Raw genomic sequence first — 15,071 nt, forward strand, 5'->3', positions numbered from 1 at the left:
TAACACGTTTTGTACTATCTTTTATTATTATTTTTAGGTTTACCCAAACGATATCCCCCAATCCGACAGGTTAAGGACTAATCCGTTGCGGATTTGAGCTCCATTTAAGGATCTGTCGCTGGCCAACGAGTTGCTGCATACACAAGGCGGGGTTCGAATTCCTGACACTTGATTTTAATGTACTATTAGTATAAAATAATTTTACACATATATTTAATTGCGTAATATTATATCATCAAAAATAAGGAAATGGATCCTCTCCAGTTTTCTTAACACTTGAGGAAATGAAGTGTGATCTCTCACCGTTAACTTTATAAGTGGGACCAAAAATAAATATGAGAGAGAAAACAATAAAGGGTGAGAGATCACAATTGACACCATCCAATTTTTTCTTCACCAAAAAAGATTCACTCCCCAAAAATAACTATTATTTTTATTAATAGTGTAAAATAATATTAGTGCATTAAAATTAAACCCTTCTTATTATTAAATTTAAATAGTGTGATGTTGTATTTATGTTTGTTTAAAGAAAGAGCAAAGCCCCACTTGATGATGGTGATGACGATAATGTTAACGATAATGATAATGATGATGATGCGTTTCTCGCTCTCCTTCTAAATCTTAAGCTGAAAACTATTTGTCTCTGTTTCTTCCTCTTGCACTCTTTCTCCGCCCCATTATTTTTTTCTTCCAATCAAAACTAGCCACTTAGCCTTTTCTATATTCAGACAAATAACTTAGTAGTTATAAGTCACTTCTTCTCTTCCATATATCATCAACTACCGTAACTAGTTCCTAAGATCAGACCCTTTTTCAAGAGAATTTCAGCATCCCCTATATCTGTAAGTTCTGTTTTTTTTATTCATTCATTTATTTATTTTTTAATTTTTATCCAATCAAAGAAAATTCTGGGTATTGTGACTTATGTTGAGGTTCATGTTCATTAAGCAGGTGCTGTATGTTCATAGTTATAATAATCCCATTCAATACACATAGCTGAAATATTCACAACTACTTACAACAAGAAAGTGAAATTAGAAATGGAAGATATTCCAAAGTTGGTGAGAATTATTATTCCTGTCTCTTTGTATAACTGTTTCATTGAATTCTTGTTGGTCTTGTTTAATTTCTTGATGGTTGATGGGGTTTGGTTCTTTTCTTGCAGGATTCGAGTTCTTCTTCTTCTTTTTCATCAGCTTTGGAATCAGAAGAGAAGAAGATGGAGAGTGGAGCACAGAGAATCTCTGTTTCTGATCACATAAACGCATATCAATACACAGCTGAGAAAGTTGATAGCTTTGTCATTGATATGGATTCCTTCTCTTCCCCCATCAACAAAGATTCCTCCAATATTAATCCCAGAATCACAGTAAGTTTTTTTTTTTCTTTTTAATCTAATTTTCACATATATTTTTGTGTCACTGCTCTGTTATGTTTTTTTTTTCTAAAATAAATTGTAATTTTAGTTATAAAATATTATGAGACATTAAATAAATACGAATGTCAAACATTTCATGAACGGTGGAATTATTGTTAATTGAAAATGAGAGGGTAAAACAAAGACTTTTTTATTTTTTATTTTATTTTTTTCTTAATTTTTATCATGAACTTCCATTGAACCTTTGCGGCCATTGGAATCGAATGTCATTTTCAAACCATTATTATTACTACTTCCCACTTCTTCCTGCTTTGGCTACAATTTTTAAATTAATGAAAGCGTTGAAATAAGAGAGCAATCAATTAAATTAAGTTTAACCATTTTAACTTTGTGTATCTCTTACGTAACCAATATAGTTGCCTTGTTTGATTATATACTTGGGATTTCTTCTTTCTATTTTTCTTAGTAAATAAACATGGTATAATCCATTTATCTTTTTTAAATTTGATTTGATTTTATTTATTTCTTAAACAACATAGTTGCAGAGGAGCCTTTCCAGGAAAGGTTCTCAGCGTGGTGGAGACAGGAAGGTGAATGGAAATGTCTCACTTCATGAAAGAGACACTGTTCCAACTACATCCTCACCAAAAGGTACCATTGCCCTTTCAAACTTCAATTCAATTAAAAATTAAATAAATAATAATAATAATTATAATTATAGAGTCTCTTTTGTTTCTTGAGGAGTTTGATTTTCTTGGAGTATTTTATATGTTTAAAGATAAACTTAACCTATTCAATAATTTGAGTACAGCATGATCATGTATACATCCAAATTTGTTTTTGTTTCTTCTGTTGAACCTTAGACCAAATCACCAAATGAATCGCCACATGAAAGTTAGGACTAATTTTTCTTTCCTTTTCCGGGTCTTTGGAGTTTAGGAGAAAGTTTAATATAATAATAATTATTATTATTATCAGCAGGCCTATTGTTCCTATTGTTTTGACCCTTATGAAATTTGTTGCTTTGATATGTATAATTGTATTATGTGGACAATGGGAGCAGATTGCAAATGGGATTATAATAAAATATTTGATCACCAACCTGTACTAAGGTCAGGCCAAGTTGGGTATCCTCTGATTTGTTGTTACACCTCACATTGCTGGACAGTGATCTCTCTTACATATATATATATTATATATTATTATCATTATTATTATAATTCTCATTATCATAATTCATACTCAACAACTGAGATCATGCAACTTGAAAACTATACAGGAGCTGTTGAAATTTAATGTTAGTTTGGCTTGGGCTTTTGGTTGTTGAGGATTAGTTAGGGTGGAAACAAGGAAACCTACTACATGAACATGTCAAATTTAGCCAAGTCAACCCATTTACATTATGGAAAATTGAATTAACTGTTTGATCACAAGTGCATAGGAAAAAAGAGGTTGCAAGAGATATATTAATAAGTAGTTGGCACCCCATACTTGGGGCTAGAAGCCAGAGATACTTGTCAATAATGTCATTATCATGAACTTGGTTCATTCATAGTATTCATATTTGGATATGCAGCTGCTATGGCAGGGTGTAACACACTTGAAAAGTCAACGGCAGTGGGGTCCACACATCAATCCACAAACACAAACCCTCCTCAGAGCCATCATCAGATTACAATCACTGCCAGTAATATGTGCAGCACACCCACCAGTGAAAGCAAGTTGGCAACTCGGAGAAACAGTTTCAGAAGACATTCTTCATGGCTCCTTGACCCTAAAAGGGTTCTTCTTATCTTTGCCACCTTGTAAGAAACTATATAGCTCAATTATCATACAACTTCACCAATGTTATGTGCTTATGTTTGTGTACTGTAACAGATCAAGCATGGGAACATTGTTGCTGATATTCTTCACTCTTGCTATCAGCAAGCAAAACCCAGATGAATATGGGGCTGATTTGCAGCAGTAACTCAATCTTTTTGCTGTTGAGACTTAGAAGAAAGCGAACTCGACAATGGGGCAGTCGACTCTGGCGTAAATACAAGTTAGAGTCCCAGAAATGCAGCAAATACTAGGAAACAGGAAAATCAACACAGACAGTGAAAACCAAAGTTTCTCAAGTTGTAAAGATTACTCTATATTTCCAACAATTTGACATCAGAGTCAGTTACCTTACCTCTCCGGGAATTACAAGAAGCAATTGCAATGCATAGTGCATTAATTCAAAGGGGGAAGGAATGAATATTCATTTCTTTTATACGAATGGAAGACAACAGATAAAGATCACATGGAAGAGATTGCTCTATAATGTTTTCAGTGTGTAGTTGAAGAAGGATCAGAAAGTGTTTCTTTTTGCTCTTTCTATTCCTTGAGTCCTTTTGTACATTTTCTGTTAAGTTTTTGCTCTTACATGCAGATGAATGAAATCCTAATAGGAAGAATAAACTTTATAAGCTCATCCCATTTTCATGTGAACTTTTCTTTTCAGAAAGAAAAGGGAACCTTTACAGCCCGGGTTTTCCAATTCCAGGGATAAAAGAGTGTTGCTGTATTTGGAAGCACTTTGGTCTTCTGGAATAAAATAAACTTAAATGATTTAGGTTAATATGGCTATTTTGGTCAGGAAAAACAATAAGCATGTGAATGTTATTGTTAGATATCCTTTTTCCTTAACAAACAACTTCATCATAACAATTGATGTTTGCAGCTCTCAGAAGTTAAACAGCCATGTGAGTCACACCAACCCCAAAGTTTAACCAAAGCAAAGACTTAGAAAGTTACAGCAAAACTGTGATGTGAGGCTATAGGTATGTTAGGTATAGCAACACCTTTACATAAATATGCTTATATTTTCAACATGTTTTTGCAATCACACTAGCATTCATATGAAATTCCAGATATATAACAAGAAAATAAGTCAGTTACATACAATAATTTAAGCATTGAGTATAACTCTGAGTGAAAAGATCATTAGAGCTAACTAGCAGAACATATAGGAAGGTTTCAATGGACAAATTGTTCAACTGAAAGCATGCTGATGTTTCATTAGTTTGGATACCAAACAATGATAGAGTAATTCAACAATTTGGAGGAAACATAACTTCCTTTCCCTTGAAGGAAATGAAAACAATTTCTACTTACCGAACTGCACTCAATGAGATTTTTCACGAAAGAGTAATTCACCAAATATATTGATGATTGCAGCTTTGCAATTGACAGTTAGGTTCACCGTATCAAAACACCTTTTTCTCTTTAGCAGGGCCTACTAAGACTGTTCAACATTCATCGTGGTAGATCAAGAAGCATTCTTTCTTAAATAACATATAAGCTTTGAAAATTGATAGTTACATGCCACCACATAACGTAGATTGATATGACATGTAAAGAAACATACCTCTTAGCTAACATCTACACTCACAAGTAGTTCTAAATGATTGTACCTAATCACCAGACTCTGGATTGTAACACGTAACAGTTTCTCAATTACTTTGAAAATTTAGTATATTCATAACTCAAACTGTACCTGGATATTATGAATGTACCAAAATTTCAGTCACTGATATTATGAAACTGAGATAGCAGGATACAATTCTGGTGCTTTAGAAAATTGTGATCTCTAATAGCGTTTTGAGATCCTAGGCATTGTACACTTATGCTTCCTGTCATGGAAAAGCCTCAGTACAACAGCCGCAGTTTCTTCGATTGCTTTTTCAGTCACATCTGTAATTGATATTCTGGATTAGCATCCTGTTAAGTAATTGGAACCACAGTGTGTATTTTGAAACAGAGTTGAACTTTGTTACCAATAACTGGCCAAGAAGGATTCTGAGCAAAGAGCTTTCCTGCAAATTCAAGCTCCCCTCTAACATAATCCATATCAAAGTAATTAGTCCTTGATTCTGGAGTGAGCCCCATAGTTTTAGCCCTTGCTTTTCTAATACTCTGCAAGACAACTGGATTTATAGTCAAGCCAAAAACCTTCTTCTGATCCACCTGAAATAGAGTCCTTGGAATTTGAACACCCATCACTATTGGCACATTAGCCACCTTGTACCCCTTCTGAGCCAGATAAATGGACAAGGGCGTCTTCCCGGTTCGCGAAACTCCGGTGAGGACAATGTCAGCCTTGTCCAAATTCCCCGGGGAAGCCCCATCATCCTGCTTGATGGTGAATTCTACAGCTTCAATCCTGCGAAAGTAGTCGTCGGAGAGTGGGAAGCTCCTACCGGAGGCGCCGCGAGGGAGGCCGGAAGGAGAGACACCCAAATGAGAAGAAATGGCGTCAGTGATGGGACCCAAGACATCAGTGGAAGGCACACCCCACAAGTTGCAAGCTTGATTAGCAGATGAAGCCATGGATGGGTCAGCCAAAGTGTACACAAGCAAAGCACCCTCCTTTGCTGCTTGCTTTACTATCTCTAACAACTTCTCAGCATCATCAATCTGAAAATTATGAATCGCCAACGAATCATAACAAAATAATCATCAATTCTAACTTCTCAATCACACGTTTCCAAATCACAAACTCTTAATTCATTGTGTATCCAAAATTAATATATCAATCAACTAAAACCAAAACTTGAATTTTATAAATTGATTATTATAAAACCTAATTACCCCAGAAAACAAGTGGGTGTTGACGGGGCAGCCATGGTCGACCAAGCAGTAATCGAACTGCCCCAAAGCGGCGTTAACGCAGTGCTCGGCGGTCCAGCCGGTGCCGTCGGATACGATGTAGATGGTCTTAGAGGCCGTGCTTTCTGCGCCGCCATCGAGAGTGTCGGCGTAGTCTGAGTCGAGAGGGGGAGAAAACGGATGCGACGGAGGTGGTGGCGATGTAGCAGGAGTGGATTCCAGAGTCTGGGTTCGGGGAACCGGGCGGTCCAACTTTCGACCAGAACGTATGGAGCGGGCCCTGGACCAGCGGTTTAGCTGAGGGCTAACCCTGGGTCTGGTACGAGCAGGCGCTTTGGGTTCGGTTTGATTGCATGCTCTTATTGGAGCAACGCCGTGGATGTTTGTACATAATTGCCAAACTGACATAGCTACTTAATGTAGTGAATATTGAACTTGGCTTTTATTCATTTATTTTGTTATATATAACACATATAGGATAATAATTTTCATTTTTTTTTGGAGACTCGAACTCGCAATCTCTTAATTGAGTATGGGGAGACTATGCCATTTGAGTTATAAATCATTGGCATATATTTATGTAACTTGTAGTGGAAATTAAAATTATATATTTTTAATTTTCTTTCCACCCACTAGTTCTACACCAAGTATTATGAAGGAGAAAATTGGGTAACCCTAATTTGGTGCCAAACTTCTGAACATCATCACGAACTTGCTGTCTATATTCTTGGTAGCTAAATCTCCTGTAAACTGAAGGCTGCTTGCTGCAATTCTCTATGACAGTCTCATTAAAGGGGCAAAAGAAATATGCAGTTGAGAACCTTTCAAATTCTGGGTTCGTCACAACTCGATGCTCAACACTCTTGTATACACCGTTGCTCCAAGCCTAGTAACAGCACATTCATTAATGCTAATTAAGTAACATAGCAGTAAGCAAATAAAGTCTTAAGTAATTAATAATAACCTGAAATAAGTCACCAATGTTGATTGTGAGAGCATGAGGGTTTGGTTTGACTGCAATCCATTTACCATCTTTGATCAATTGTAAGCCTCTGACTTGATCTTGAAGCAATAAGATGGTAAGGAAAGAACTATCAGTATGTGGTATAAGTCCATGAACCTGAGAAGGTGAAGCCATGGGAAATGGAGGATATCGATTCATCCGAAGATAACAAGTGGTGGGCAAGCAATTCTCCCGAAAGAATTTTGACTTCTCTTCACCAATTTTTTCAGCAAGGATATCAGCTAAAGTTTGTGCCAGATTATAAGCATCCCAAGCAAATTGTTCGATTCTGTATCTGCAAGCATTCATTCGTACACCTACATTAGTTTTTGTTAGGAAATTTTCTTTCATTATTGTTAATATATAAATATTTTTCGAATTCTTGCAACAACTTGTCTGGGTGGTGTAGTTGGTTATCACGCTAGTCTCACACACTAGAGGTCCCCGGTTCGAACCCGGGCTCAGACATTAATGATCTTTTTAATGATCTTTTTATACTTGATATATGCAGTTGTTATAATTGCAGAAATTTTCAGATATGAATGTCTTTTACGTTTTCTACCTGCGGTTTCCTTTTTTCCCCAAACTTTCAGAGGAGCACAGCAAATTCTACTCACAAAACTTTAAAATTTAGAGGTCTTTCATCCAGTAAAAAAGAAGTGAAGATAACTAGATAAGTAATAAATAGGGATTATAAATCTATTTCTAAGTCTACATTACCAAAAAAAAAAAAAACAATAAAGGAATAATATATCAACAATGAAATAGTAATATTAAAATTCTTTGTTTATATGATTTATGATAAGAAATGGATTATTGAATAATCAAAAAACACAAATTCGTAGATATGATTCACTATTGAAACCAGTTAATCTCATTATAAGAATTGAGCGGAAATAACAGTCAACCTAAGTATAATGATGATAATAACAAAACTAACCAGCACAACTCATGATCAACATAATTAAAATGGCAAAGACTCGCATGCATTGTTTGTTTCATTTGAAATTTATATTTAAAAGCTTTTAGATGAAAATTTGGCTAAATATATAAAATTATCTAATAATTTTTAATTATAAACATCACATAAAGACAACTGAACTAGGATTTTCATTAACTAAAATAGATCACATGCATGTTTTAACATGAACGTACTTTAATGTTAACTCTCACATGCATTTAAGTTTATTTACCCTAATGAAGTGAGAATTTATATCTCTATATATGCGTGGAAACAAGTAATAATATATAATTCATGGAAGGTGGGATTTTAGCCCAGATGAAATGGATGAAGGATTAGTTGTCACTTTGTATAACCATGGTATTATGGTAAGACCAATGAACATCAGTGCCAAAGTCCTTTACCAAGGCAATAAACTAAACCATGAATTAGCTCACCAGCACTGTTGATAAGTCTACAAGACTCAGCATTGCCTAATAAAAAGGAAGAAACGTGAGAGAAAGAAAGCAAGTGGAACCAAAAGGTGTCATCATAAAGTTATGTCTGGCGTTCTCAACAATGTCAAAACTCAAATCTCATTCAATGTTGAAACTGGTGGTTATTTAAAATTTGCAGAGTTTGGGATAGAATTTTTCCTTTGTTTGATTGACTCTACTCATTTAGTTTAGGTTCCATTTCAATAGAATTTTACTCTATTTTACTTTTCTTATCCATCACTAATTCAAACATAACTCTAAGTTGAGGTTGATTTAAAAAAAAAAAAAACCAAAAACAAAACAAAAACAAGATATTACATGTTTGTTTTTTTATATATTGGAAAAATTTTGATGTAACACTCAATTATTAAATTTGATGATAAAATATATACATGGCGTATTGTCAATATGCCGAGACATATTGTTCATTCCTAAAATTTTAAAAAATATCATAAAATCTAATAATTGAGTATTCTATTAAAATTTTGTCTGTATTCAAAAAATTGAGCCGATATTACATTCTTACCAAATACTAATACGTTTTTAAAAATAATTAAATAGTATAACACTTTAAAAAAAAATAAAAATAAATCATATTAAATTCAAATTAAAAGTTACAACACATACATATACATGATGATCTAAATATTATTTCTACTTCTACGAAAGTATAGAAAACTAATATAATAGAACTAAAAATAAGATGTTAAACAGAAAATATGTAGCTGTTATATGCTCTAATTTTAGCCGTTAACTTTTATTGTTTAGCTCTATCGCATAACGGCATAAGTTGTGTTGTACGATCTAGGAGTAAAAATAACACTACTATTATGACAAATACGTGTATAGGTGGGGAATATGCATTAATATCTCATAGACCACGGAAGATTCCTCCGATTTATTATTCAACTATACTAACTATACTAAGTATATATTAAAATTAATTATTAAAAAATTAAAATTAATCATTAATATAAAATATACATTAAAAATGAGTTAAATAACACTAAAATTTATACACAAAATATATAATGGCTATTTTTATGATTAATTTTAGTGTAAAAATAGTATTTTCAAAAGAATATAATACTTTTAGTTAATAAAGAACATTAATAATCATGCTAGAAATTTCGAATAATACTTTGGTAAAAACTCAGGTGAAGTCGACTTCACGTGAAGTTGATACCACGCGAAGTTGATACCTGAGAGCCCTTAGATAAAAATTTAGTCAAATCAGTCAAATCATTTAACGGCTCTCAGGTATCAACTTCACGTGAAGTCGACTGCACCTGAGTTTTCACCTAATACTTATCCTTCTCTGTCTTTTCTTTATGCCAAAAAACAAAAACACGAACGTAGGGACATGCATATGCATATGAAGCAATTAAAAATGAAAAGGAGAAGAATGAGAATTACGTAAGAGTGTTGTTGGGTCCAGTAGTAGTAGAAGTTGTGGAACCCATTATATCAGCCAAAGGTATATGAAATGCTTCTGACCAAGAAAACTGTTTAATGTTGGTTGCTGTAGGGCTGCCCCATCGGTAGCTACCGGCGAAGAACTTGAAGTCGTTGTTGTTCTTCTTCACATCAAAGGGTAGCTTAAAAACCTTTTCTTGTTCAATTCTCAATCCATTCAAAACCTCACTGGAAATCCCATGTTTCACAACATGGAAAAACCCCCACTCTTTTGAAGCCCTAGCTATCTCACTCTTGCACTCTTCCCTCGCCACCTCATCATCACTCTCTTCAAATAAAGGGCTGAGATCAATCACCGGAAGCTCGCATTCCTCAATTTCCACCAACTCAGTCTCATCAAAACCCTCCCTTTCTCTTTGTGTCTTTTCCATGAGGGTTTTGAATGCCTTGTGGAAAGGTGGGTTGGTGGAAGCTGAGTCCATGCTTAATTTAATTTGCTACACGGTGGTCAACTAAGGAATTCAAGAAAAAGGAAAATGTTTGAGAGAAGGCTAATAAGTGTGATGTAATTAGTTCTAATAAGGGCCTTTTTTATAAGACACGTATGGGGGGACATAGCCAGCGGGAGTTAAGAACAATTTGTCCCTACAAAAGATTATATTTATGTAAGATGAGTCAATGATATTTGAACCAGAAAATATACCGAATTAATTTTTAATTAGTTAACAGGTTTAATTTGTTTGGATAAACTTTAAAATTTTTTTTTGACTTATTATATATATATATAGTTTAATTTGTTTTTTATCTGTATTTATATTCTAACATATATTTAATACTAATAACTAATTTTAGTGTACACGACTACACTTAGCATAACTCTATAATATTAGAATGTCAAAAAAAGACACCGGATAATGTGTTTCTCATTATTGGCTGAATCAATGTCGGCATTCAAATGTAACTAAGTGGCTCCATGTAGGGTTACATCAACGTCAAAATTTGCACGTCATATGGGAGAGAACTTTGAGGCAGGTGATGCATGTGCCATGGTTACATGAAACTAGACACGAGATTCTTCCACTTCCTCACTTGCTCCATATATACTTGATTACAATATCTATTAACAAGTTCATAAATGAGCAAGATTTTTTGTTCTACTGTTCTGTTTTGTCCAATTTTACTTTGTAACATGGGTCTTAAAAGTATTTTATTGAAAATAAGGAGTATCATAAAACCTTTTACAATTTCAATATTTTTTTTTTTAAAATTACAACGTGTCAATTGCCTGTATTTCAATTCAACAACACATTTAATGAATAAGGTTTTGGCCCGGTTTGGGTAACCAACTTAATTAAGCTCTTTTTAATAAAATAACTTAAATAATAAATGACTCTGTTAAAAGTAACTTATAAATAAGTTATTTTGTGTTTGGATTTTTAACTCTAAAAGTGCTTATTTTATAGAAATGTAATGAAAAGTAGAAATATTATGAGAGAAGTCATTTTTTTTAACTTCTCTATAAGCTCTAAAATAGCTTCTTAAAAAGTTGCAATTTGATTTTGAAAATTGCACCAAACATTAATACTACTACTTTTCATAAGTCAAAAGTAAAAAAAAGCTACTTATAGAATTTAGAATTTCCAAACGGCCCTTTATGATCGATAAAATTTACATTTTTGTTTCATATAAAAAATAATTTCATCATTTGTCTAATAATACAGCTGTTTCTTCTTCCATTCGCTATTAATCACATGGATATCATATGTCTATTTTTCAATCTGTTGAAATAATATGCGCAATAATGAAAGCAGGTAGCGATAGGCGCTATATTTTGCGTACGTACGTAAAACTGACAAAATAAAAATTGTATATTAGCAAGAGAAATGCTATTTGTATATTAAAATTAGCTACTAAAATCAGTCACTAATATATTTATGTATAAATACATATATAATTCAATTTATTTTTAATATGTATTTATATTCTGTCAATGAGTAATAGCTCAAATGGTATAGTCTCCCCATACTCAATTAAGAGGTTGCGAATTCGAGTCTCATATCTTTGGTAAAAAAAAAAATATGTATTTATATTCTACCATATATTTTATATTGGTGACTGACTTTAGTGACTAATTTTAACAAACTAACTAGATTTATTAGCAGCAACAAGTTTATGAAGAAGCTTACTTCTGAAATACGAGATTATTTAACTATCCAACTGAAGATGTGCTTATTGTTTGGGTACGACAATTTAAGCCAATTAGCCATAGCCCCATTTTTTCAGTAATTAAAATTAAATTACTCTAATAGTTTATTAAAATATAATAAAATTTAATTGTGAACTTAGTATAAAAATACTTGTTCAACAAACATAAAATCCAGACGTTGACCAAAAAGGGTTTCTTGGGTATATATGGACATGCGTGCATTATGGAGAATTTGTCCCCACTTCTCACCAATCATAAGTGATAGGACGCACGTGATATGAGGATGGAAAACACGTGATGAACAACACGCCCCTGAGGGTGAATGGGCCTATGATGTCTACAATTCAGGCAAGGTAGTATCTTACCTACCGCCCATTTGTGAACCAGGTTCATTCCAAACAAACTATACGAACCACATAGTGAAAAACCTGATGCACCACGTGCCTCCCTCATCCTTAACCATGCTCCTGCATTCATTCTTCTTCTTCTTTCTTGTTAGCTTGGAAAAATCAATCATCAATCATGCATGCTCAACACCAACAACAGGCCAAAACAAAGAAAAAGAAAAGTCTTTGACAATGCAAATAGTATGATCAATTGATATATAGAAAAAAAGAGAGTAGCACAAACTACGAAGATCATTTAACCTGTTTTATTATGCATGGCTCAACAAACATAGACATATTAATGCTAATAATATGGAATTTTTGCTAAATCGTATACGTAACACTCACTTTCACTTATCACATTCTTTGGTCCGAATCTCTAATATGCTTATTTTTAGGAATGTACATGGATGGGATATAATCGTATATACACATGGGTTCTTTTATATATTTTTAAATTCGATCTAGTAGCTAACTGCCTAAGCAAAGCTTCTACCAAAGGAACAATTCTAGAATCTTTGAACTCCTCTAACACTAAGAAAAGATTCAAATCAAAGTCGCAATTACTTCAATTGTTGCATTTATATTTCGAATTAAGCAAAAAAACTTTGTTACACATAGAATTTGAGATGGTAAGCTGACATTTTTATTTTGGTATTGAAGTAAATAGCTTAATCCAGAGGCTTTTCTGGTTTAGGCCCATGTTATGATTTGCAATCTCGCCTCGCCAAAAAAGAAGAGAGATCCATGTTTTCCACCAAAACATTCGAAGATCAGTAGTAATACAACACAGACAAAAAAAACAAAATTAACTTAAATTGGTCGAATAATGAGTTTACTCGTCCACAAGTATTACAAATTTTGTAGACCTTTAGCTGAAGTTTAAGTCCGCAACAAAATAGTCTTTGGCATTTGGAAATACCGAGCATAAGCTATGATGCATGGACATTGACACGGAACATAACATAAGACAGGTCTGACACATAAATTTTAAAATCTTATAAGACACGCATAAATATAAAATATAAATTAATTTTTTTAATTATTTTTAATATCTTATTTTAATTATATCAAGTATTTAAGATATTTTATTGATATTAAAATATAAATTAAAATTTTTAATTATTTTTAATGTCTTATTTTAATTATATCAAGTATTTAAAATATCTTTTATTTTAATAAATAATAATATATACTATATCTAAATTTATTTCAAAAATATATGTTAAGAATAAAATTGTACGTAATGGTATTTAGATGTGTCCAAATGTGTCTGAAATATATGAGACACGCAGTCGGACACGGTAATTAAGCTCAGTGTAAAACCAACCGGAAAATGCTAGGGGGACAATGATTTTGTTGAACAATATAAACAACCACCAATTAAATAATAATAAAATAAACATCAGATATATCTATTGTTTACATTGTTTAACATTTTTATTGTTTACCTATATTTTTCTAAACCATAAATACAAGACCAAAAAAAATATTCCGACTGCAATAGCAAATTGAAACGACGTCGTTTCATGCATCATACGCATTAACATGCCTTCAGTATTTGGTGTGGCGTGTGACAGTGAAGAAGCCAATTTGGTCAGCACTTAGCAGAGAGAAAGCAGAAAACCACCACCGTTTACGGCGAAATGAATCTGCCACCGGCACAGATCCGGTGGCGCCCAGCCGCAATCCCATTCCTTGTGGCGGTTCTCGTTCTCGCCACTATCTCTCCTTCCATCGCAATCTACTGCGACGAAGATGATTGCTACGATCTGCTTGGGTCAGCTAACATTCCATTCCATTTGCTTTTCCATCCCCAATATATACACAATTTTTTTTAATCTAATTTTACTTTTGGAATTTATTTGCAGGGTAGCACAGAATGCTAATGCTTCAGAAATCAAGAAAGCTTACTACAAGCTCTCTTTGAAATAGTATGTGCTTAATGTTTCTTCAATTCTCTCTCTCTCTATGTTACTTTCTGTTTTCAGAGTTTCGTTTTCTAATTTTAATTATTGTTATGATTTTCAGTCACCCGGATAAGAACCCTGATCCAGAGTCCCGAAAGCTGTTTGTTAAAATTGCCAATGCTTACGAGGTGATTTAACATCCTTTGTCGTAACATTTAACTTCCTAAATTGCTTCTGAATGATTGAAATATGCTGTGTTTTGATGCAGATTTTGAAGGATGAGGCCACTCGAGAACAATACGATTATGCAATTGCGCATCCGGAGGAGGTAACTGGAACTTGAAAGTTGAAACATTGACCTTGAATTGTTCGTACCTATCCTATTAATGTCTATGGAAGGAGTGCTGAATATGAATCTTGTTTTGATTCTAGGTGTTCTATAATACTGCTCGTTATTATCAAGCATACTATGGTCACAAGACGGTGAGATTTCTTTAGCTTTTCAATACTCAATAAGGATGTGAACAATGAACATGACATCATGAGTGGATTCGATTTCTTTGCAAAGTGATATACACTTGAATTTGATTTTAATATTTTATTCTATTTGTATACTGTTAAAATGCCAGGATCCCCGTGCTGTCTTGGTCGGCCTCCTTCTTATTCTTTCAGCTTTCCAGTATCTAAATCAATCCACAAG

At 33.4% G+C, this 15,071-nt stretch overlaps 4 protein-coding genes and 1 non-coding gene across 6 annotated transcripts in view; 3 read left to right on the top strand and 2 right to left on the bottom strand.

Moving 5' to 3' along the window:
* On the top strand, window positions 547-3,836 carry LOC107617834. Of its 2 annotated transcripts, XM_016319707.2 has the most exons (6): window positions 547-842; window positions 952-1,061; window positions 1,166-1,369; window positions 1,918-2,029; window positions 2,955-3,183; window positions 3,257-3,836. In XM_016319707.2, the coding sequence occupies exons 2-6, from the start codon at window positions 1,041-1,043 to the stop codon at window positions 3,345-3,347; spliced, it is 657 nt and encodes a 218-aa protein (XP_016175193.1). In that variant the 5' UTR covers window positions 547-842; window positions 952-1,040; the 3' UTR covers window positions 3,348-3,836. The 2 variants fall into 2 exon arrangements, with proteins under 2 accessions (XP_016175193.1, XP_020966850.1); XM_021111191.1 differs by lacking the exon at window positions 952-1,061.
* Window positions 4,539-6,471, bottom strand: LOC107617832 (probable pyruvate, phosphate dikinase regulatory protein, chloroplastic). Its single transcript, XM_016319705.2, has 3 exons — window positions 5,996-6,471; window positions 5,182-5,821; window positions 4,539-5,098 (listed from the first exon to the last, which is right to left on the bottom strand). The coding sequence occupies exons 1-3, from the start codon at window positions 6,419-6,421 to the stop codon at window positions 4,995-4,997; spliced, it is 1,170 nt and encodes a 389-aa protein (XP_016175191.1). The 5' UTR covers window positions 6,422-6,471; the 3' UTR covers window positions 4,539-4,994.
* On the bottom strand, window positions 6,465-10,467 carry LOC107617833 (gibberellin 2-beta-dioxygenase 8-like). Its single transcript, XM_016319706.2, has 3 exons — window positions 9,870-10,467; window positions 6,978-7,311; window positions 6,465-6,899 (listed from the first exon to the last, which is right to left on the bottom strand). The coding sequence occupies exons 1-3, from the start codon at window positions 10,349-10,351 to the stop codon at window positions 6,627-6,629; spliced, it is 1,089 nt and encodes a 362-aa protein (XP_016175192.1). The 5' UTR covers window positions 10,352-10,467; the 3' UTR covers window positions 6,465-6,626.
* On the top strand, window positions 7,411-7,484 carry TRNAV-CAC. The gene has a single exon. It is a non-coding gene; the product is annotated as a tRNA-Val (tRNA).
* Window positions 13,957-15,071, top strand: part of LOC107619301 (dnaJ protein ERDJ7) — a 2,991-nt gene continuing 1,876 nt past the window's right edge. The window contains exons 1-6 of the mRNA XM_021111192.1: window positions 13,957-14,241; window positions 14,333-14,395; window positions 14,493-14,559; window positions 14,640-14,699; window positions 14,804-14,854; window positions 15,001-15,071. Coding sequence (XP_020966851.1) covers window positions 14,108-14,241; window positions 14,333-14,395; window positions 14,493-14,559; window positions 14,640-14,699; window positions 14,804-14,854; window positions 15,001-15,071 — 446 coding nt within the window. The 5' untranslated portion in view covers window positions 13,957-14,107. The remainder of the gene's footprint in view (window positions 14,242-14,332; window positions 14,396-14,492; window positions 14,560-14,639; window positions 14,700-14,803; window positions 14,855-15,000) is intronic.

Source organism: Arachis ipaensis, chromosome B09 (genome assembly GCF_000816755.2).
Source record: "Arachis ipaensis cultivar K30076 chromosome B09, Araip1.1, whole genome shotgun sequence".
NCBI lineage: Eukaryota > Viridiplantae > Streptophyta > Magnoliopsida > Fabales > Fabaceae > Arachis > Arachis ipaensis.

Coding starts and splice junctions, on each gene's coding strand:
- LOC107617833 (XM_016319706.2), bottom strand. CDS start 10,351: ATGGACTCAGCTTCCACCAACCCACCTTTCCACAAGGCATTCAAAACC. Junction 7,312..9,869: donor GGACCCAACAACACTCTTAC/GTAATTCTCATT, acceptor GAATGCTTGCAG/ATACAGAATCGAACAATTTG. Junction 6,900..6,977: donor ACATTGGTGACTTATTTCAG/GTTATTATTAAT, acceptor TGCTGTTACTAG/GCTTGGAGCAACGGTGTATA.
- LOC107617832 (XM_016319705.2), bottom strand. CDS start 6,421: ATGTCAGTTTGGCAATTATGTACAAACATCCACGGCGTTGCTCCAATA. Junction 5,822..5,995: donor ACACCCACTTGTTTTCTGGG/GTAATTAGGTTT, acceptor CATAATTTTCAG/ATTGATGATGCTGAGAAGTT. Junction 5,099..5,181: donor TCCTTCTTGGCCAGTTATTG/GTAACAAAGTTC, acceptor TATCAATTACAG/ATGTGACTGAAAAAGCAATC.
- LOC107617834 (XM_016319707.2), top strand. CDS start 1,041: ATGGAAGATATTCCAAAGTTG. Junction 1,062..1,165: donor TGGAAGATATTCCAAAGTTG/GTGAGAATTATT, acceptor CTTTTCTTGCAG/GATTCGAGTTCTTCTTCTTC. Junction 1,370..1,917: donor ATATTAATCCCAGAATCACA/GTAAGTTTTTTT, acceptor TAAACAACATAG/TTGCAGAGGAGCCTTTCCAG.